The 6,898-nt window shown below is 39.3% G+C and overlaps 1 protein-coding gene across 5 annotated transcripts in view; it reads right to left on the bottom strand.

Moving 5' to 3' along the window:
* The window catches only part of sgcd (sarcoglycan, delta (dystrophin-associated glycoprotein)), a 216,851-nt gene that overhangs the window by 145,676 nt on the left and 64,277 nt on the right, over window positions 1–6,898 (bottom strand). For all 5 annotated transcript variants that reach the window (XM_048603739.1, XM_048603738.1, XM_048603737.1 and 2 more), the window contains one exon: window positions 4,827–5,015. In XM_048603739.1, the coding sequence (XP_048459696.1) occupies window positions 4,827–5,015 (189 nt within the window). The remainder of the gene's footprint in view (window positions 1–4,826; window positions 5,016–6,898) is intronic.

Here is a 6,898-nt window from a genome sequence, read left to right as displayed (position 1 = left end):
TAGCCTATGATGCTGCTTGGCCTGCTGTGTTCATCCAGCCCTGCACCTTGTTGTCTCGGATTCTCCAGCATCTGCAGTTCCTACTATCTCTGGTTGGTATTACCTCCCGTTCTGTTCTGCAATGGTTTGTACATCAGGTCTGGTTCAATATATTTGTTGATGGAGTTCCAGTTGGAATGCCAGGCCTCCAGGAATTCCCTGGCATGTCTCTGTTTGGCTCGTGCTTTTATAGCAAGTTTTATATGCTGAGAGTAGGTAAGCGCCTGAGACTTGTTGCAAGGGTAGGCGGTAGAAGCAGATACGATAGCAACATTTAAGTGACATTTGGACAGACACATGAACAGGCCGGGAATACAGGTATATGGACCATGAGCAGGCAGATGGGATTGCAGGCAGTTTGGAATGGTATCATGGTCAGCACGAACATATTGGGGTGGAAGGGCCTGCTCTTGTGCTGTACTCTTCTAATTTGGGGCTCCTGTGGGATTACAAATCCACAGCCAAATGTGAATGCTTAAATTTGCTAATATTAAGGCTGGCTAAGATTTTCATGGTGAATTCTGTGATATGTATTAAAAAGCAAATGGCCTTGTCAGTTGCTCCAAGCTTTCTGGAAAGGGAAGATTTAACTGAGTTATTTTCAGATATTATCCAAGGCTTGGCTAGTTGCATTGGCACAAATGTTGGAGTTAATGTTAAAAGCAGGAGCTATCAAAGCATATGTAATTGAGGTAATAGCCCAGCATTTGACGTTGGAAGAAGAAAAAGACAATCAGGACGGTAATTCGACTGAATTCATTAGAATTCAGTTGCAGCTGAATCAGCTCGAAGTGGAAGAGGTAAAATACCAAAATTAAATACCAAAACTAAAACAGGAAAGAGAATTAGCAGTGTGAAAACTTAAACTTAAGGAAACAGAAAAAGACAGAACACTTCAAAATGAGGAAAACAAAAGAGCATTTAAGAAGTTGAAACATTAATTGAATAGGATAAAATAAGAAGCAGGAGGGGGGAAATCAAACAGAGAAAGGGAATATGGTTTTAAAAAATTGGCACAAATAATCCTTCTCATAAAGGTTTAGATTCCAACTCAAGATTTGGTGAGGAATTATTTTAAATTTGTGCAAACACTCTTGAAGTTTGAAAGAGTGTAGACTCAAGATTAATTTCTCTTCAAAAGATAGCTAAGCAGATAAACAGCAGAAAGCTGACACTGCTCGTGCAAAGCAGGCTTACTGACAGGCCTCATGAAGTTTATGGGTATGCTTTCTGAGGAGGTTTCATTAGATGGGATCACAAAAAAGACTGTTCTTGGGTGCTTATGAGTTAGTCTCTAATGTTTGCGGACAGAAATTTCAGAAACTCTTGCAGTAACGGAGACAGACTTATTTAGAATTTGAAAGGATAAAGCAGAGTGACTTTTATAATTTGATGCAGCCGTTGATGGTAGAGGTCATCTATGAGATCCATCGGGAAATAATTGTCCTGGAAGAATTTTAAAATTCTCTCCCTCCATTGGAACACACCCACATAAGGGTTCTCCAGGAGGTTTTGACAACAAGATAAACAGCTGACCCGGCTGATGATTGAGTTTGTACACAAGTCCAATCCTTTTATCCGTCACTCTCACAGCCAAACAAGGTTGTAAGACAGGAGGAGATTGCTGGAACTTACAGGGCAAACCCATGGGACTTATTGGGGTACATGAGGTCAATGCAGCGAAAGGGACTCTGACAGAGAGTGTGATGGATGAAGTTGTACCTCTGAATGCAGCTGTCAGGCCACAAAGAAGCAAGAGTATTGATGCAGAGGATGTGAAGAAGATATTTGAGAGTCACATGGAATTCTGTTCCAAGGGAAAAGCAACTCGTTATTTCAATAAGGGAGGCTGTTAAACCTACTGTTATCGTTTGGAACAAAAATTCTGTTTTCTTTTCAGCTCTCTAGCATACACAGTTCTTTGTTTGATTTTATTTGTTATACTTTGGGAAATATGAGTCACCCAAACTTTTTTGCTTTGGAAAAACATGACTTTTCCAGTAGAGAGCACACTGAATGCTGAAGTTTCAGTGAACAGTATTGGATAGGACTATACTTTTGTATTGGGTGCACCTGGGTGTGACCTAATGTCTGGAATGGTAACTGTAGGGGTTGGCCCATAGTTTACTGATGGATGGTGTTGATGTATCCCTGAAAACTGGTTTGGCTGGATGGAAAGTAGTGACTTACCCTCTTGTCACAAACACCAAGCAAGGTTAAGAAAACCGAGCAGTTGCTGGAGAAGGGTTGGGATTATTTTTTCTTTGTGTGTAGTGACCTAAGCAATGCCTAAACAAATCCCACCATTGGAAGTCATATTAACACCAGTATCAGATATCTGGCTATCTGAAGCTGTTGTTGTGAATTGGGAAAATCGAAAATAAATATTCAATATCTCTTCTCAGTTTGAGGCTCAGCAACCTAATTCAGAGCTAAGTAGCACTATTGGCTCAAAATGAGACTGAAGCAGAGGAAATTCCAGAATTCTGCTGCATTAAAAATAGGATTCTGGTGAGTAAATGGAGACCTCTTCACAGACTTGCAGGTGAAGAGTGGATGGTGGTTCATCAGATAGTAGTGCTGCCCAAATATTGTCAGGAGATATTCAGGATATTCCATGAAATACCTATACACAATATTAACAAAATTCTGTGGATGCTGTAGGCTTGAAATTAAAAAGAAAGTGCTGCAGGAACTCAGCAGGTCTGGCAGCATCTATAGAGAGAGAAACACAGTTAACATCACAATCCCGTATGACTCGTCTTTGGAACTGAAGAGGTTTGGAAAAAAAATTATGGTTTTATGCTGCATATATATGGTGGGACATATAGGGATCAAGCAGTCAATATTTTTCCTGATCAGTCACTGCTCTCAACATAAACCTAACCAAAATGTGGGACACAGCATATTCAGCACATATTTCACAAGTTGGAATTTATGGACAATGAAGGAAAAGCAATCAACAAGGAGTGCATTTGAGTAATTAAGTATGAATGTGACAAGAGGTAAATAGCAATTGAAAAGTAGATATGCAGAACCAGTTATTTATATATAATACTATTTATGATGGAGAGGATATGGACACTGATACTAAAGTTAGAAGCAAACATCATATTAAGGTTGCAAACAATCTAAGGAATTTCCTGAAAAAGTAAAAGAAAGCAGAGTTTATGGCAGAGGCCAAAGTTGATTACATTAGTCTTCTGAACTTTGAGTTTGAGGAAGTCACAGCTCATCTATATCTGAGTATCAGACAAACAGTTTGCTAACACAGAGCCAGTCGATGGTAATGTGGAAGTTACAGATCATGTTGAAATGGGCATTTACAGATGAAGAAGTTAACTGAACAGAAGAAAGGTTCTTGAGGCGGGAGTTGTGGTGGTGGGGGAGTGGATGGGGAGGGTGTGAGAAGGTGTGGTGGCAGGAAATGCGAGCTCCTGAGTTAACAGTGATTAGGGAAGAGAAGCTACTGCTGGTTAAAATTGAATATGTAGGAAAGGAAGCATATGGTGACAGACCCACAAAGCTAGTTAATGAATGAGCACAATATCTTTAACCACTCAAAATGCTGCAGAGACACTTAGGAGGACTAAATCAAAAGTCGTCATTGCAGAGGGTGAGCTCTTCCTCTCTGGTCATTCATCTGGTTTATTTTAATCAAAAATGCTTTCATGTTGCAACTTCGTCAGTCTGTTTCATATTTTCATTCTGCCTTGAACAGAAGCATTTGTCTGCAAAATCTTGTCCCTTCTGCTCTAACTATGCCACAATTCTTCATTTTTCTTCTGATCATCATCACAAGAACGCAGAGGCAAACAGTTTCCGCTGGTGTCACCGACAGGGACAAGCAAGCTGTGCCATTGCGATGATTGGAAAATGATGATCACCCTGATTTGCTGCCAATCCAGCCAATGCTAACTTGTAAGGCCATACTGAGTCAGGCAACACAATCATTCTGTAAGGAATTCAGCATTCTAGGATGCATGCACTGGCCATTACACATGGGCTTCATAGGTATAGTTGCTTGTCCGACTGGTAAGGCTTCATCTTTAATTGTGGGTACAGGAGAAGCAGGGTTGCCACTCTAATTTCAATAAAACAATTAACAAAACTGCTATGCTGAGAATTCCTTCTCACAAGAGTGGACCTTCTTTGGATCCACCATTGACATGGTCTCAGTATCAGCTAGGTCTATTGTGCAGGTACAATTACAGGCTATACAACGGCATTCATTTTCCACCTTCAACTCACCAGCTTTATGCTAATAAGTTCAGGCCAGCAAAATGGACTAGGTGGAACAATCAGGTGGCTGCTTAAAAGCCAATTCTGTCAAAGTCTACCCCATCAGTCTTCCTTTTCAAGCTGTCATTGTTTTACAAAGGCTTCAATTACAAACTCTTGGCTCTTGTAATTGATTTGATCCTGTTGTCAGAGGTCAGGTTGACCGGCTAGTTTATGCCTGCTGGGCTCACCGGAACAGTATCAAAGCCTATAATTTCAGCAAGTGAGGAACCATTAGATTGAAGATAAAGGATTTTATTTCCATGTAATCTAAGAAGTAGTAAAATTACTTCAGTATATTTTGCACACTTAGTGTTTGTACATGAACTTTGCATTATTTTTATCAGCAGGCTTTCATTTTACCGACAACTTTTAATTCGGGATTTTTGTCAACCTGCGAATTATGGCCCGTATGATAAAGGAGACATTCTTTAGGGAAACCATCATACATTGCTTGCATATATACAAATCCTTAATTCCTGTTAGCTTTGATAAGGACTACTTACTTTCGTAAAATTCATGACCTTCAGGATCCATATTGTCAGAGCGAGATTCACCAAGAGCAGAATCATCAAGAGGAGGACAAAAAAATAAAGGCACCGCTTTCGCCAACCATAAATCCCGATTTTGTAGACATATTGGTTTTCTGAGGTCTGGATGTTGTCTCGTTGAGTCAAGTACTGTTCCTGTGTCATCTGCATAACAGAAAAGATTGTTAACAGAAAGGAAATAATGAGATGTTTCTACTGGCTCACCCACATTTCACAAAAAAAACTGATGGACCCTGTGAATAAACTGATAAGTATTTTGTTTCTATCTTGATATTGTTGAAGACAATAGTAGAACAAATGAAGAGAGGAACCTCAAGCAATTATAATCACTACGGTAGAAGTACTATGCAAACGAATGGGAATAAATGTGACAAGAGCTCATGGTCTGCATCATTACTTCTCAGAGGAAATGGCTGCAGATATATTTAATGCATTGGTTATAATAATCCAAAATTCCTAGATTCTGGAAAAATCTCAGCAGATTGGAAAGTCATTGAGGTCTACAGTACAGACAAAAGCTCTTCGGCCCATTGAGAGCAAACTGTTCAAAAAAAAGCACCTAACTATTCTAACCTCATTTTCCAGCACTTGGCCCATAGCCTTATAAACATTGTCATTGCAAATGCACATCTAAATACTACTACATGAGGCTTTTTGTCTCTACCACCCTTACATGTAGTTAAGTTCCCATCTCCCTTGGTGAAAACACTTTTCCTCACATCTCCTCTAAACCACCTCCTCTTATCTTAAGCCTATGTCACCTGATCATTATCCCCCACTATTAAGGGGAAAAGTTTTTCCTATCTACTCTGTCTCTGCTCCTCATAATTTTATTCATGACCACCAAAACACACCCACCAATCTCCTCTGCTCCAAGGGAAACAACTCTACTCTGTCCAGTCTTTCTTCATAACTGAAACTCTAGCTCAAGTAAATATCTTCTATAACCTTGCCAATGCAGTCCATATTCCTTCCATTAATGTGAATTTCAGAAGTGTACACAATAGTCTCTGTGACTGAACCAACATTTTACACACTTCCAAAATAACCTCCCTGGTCTTAAACTTTATACCTCACCTAATAAAGGCAAATATCCCATATGGCTTCTTAACCACTTTATCCATCCATCCTGCTACCCTAAGAGACTGGTGGACATGCACATTGAGGTTCCTCTGATGCTTGGTGCTTCCCAGGGAAAAATCCATTCATCATGTTTTCATGTAGCCTCAAATATACCACCATCATTCAAGAAAGGGTAGAGACAGAAAGCAGAAAACCATAACCCAGTTACTGTAATGTCTGTCATTGGGAAATTGTTAAAATTTATTATTAAGGTGGTAATAGAAAATGATATAGCAGAACCACCATAATTTTAAAAAAGGCAAAATCATTTTACACAAATTTATGGGATTAATTTGAGGATGTAACAAGCAGGGTAGATAAAGAGGCATTAATAGATGTCGTGCATTTTGATTTTCAAAATGCATTTATTAGGGTGCGACATAAAAGGCTACTACAGATGATAAGGGCCAATGATAGATTTCAATGCATAGATGATTGGCTAACTAACAGGAAAAAGAGGGTCAGGATAAATTGGTATTTTTCATGGTCGGTAAACTGTAGCTAACGGAGTAACTCAGGGATCCGTGTTGGAATCTCAAATTATTTACAATCTACATTCATGATTTGGATGAAGGCAATGTCTGTATTGTAGCCAAATGTACTGATGATACAAAGATAGGTAGTAAAACAACTTATGTAGTGCGTAAAGAGACAGAGAAAGGTTAGGTGAGTAGTTAAAACATTTGGCAGATGGTGTATAACACAGGAAAATGTCAGGTTGCCAACCTGTCAATAGTGGAATGATCAGAATATGTCACCTGCCTAATAGTTTTAACCTCCGCAAATATTCGTACTAGCTGGATGTTGACTGCTTCAGTTTTGCCTTTTCATTTCCATTGATTTGTCACCTTTCGTTCAAAGGATCATCATCGTGCTCCAGGCAATCTCCATTTAACAAGAACTTT

Source organism: Rhincodon typus, chromosome 12 (genome assembly GCF_021869965.1).
Source record: "Rhincodon typus isolate 14 chromosome 12, sRhiTyp1.1, whole genome shotgun sequence".
Taxonomy (NCBI): domain Eukaryota; kingdom Metazoa; phylum Chordata; class Chondrichthyes; order Orectolobiformes; family Rhincodontidae; genus Rhincodon; species Rhincodon typus.
Note: the sequence above shows the minus strand (reverse complement) of the source record. Positions and strands in the feature narration are given on the sequence as shown.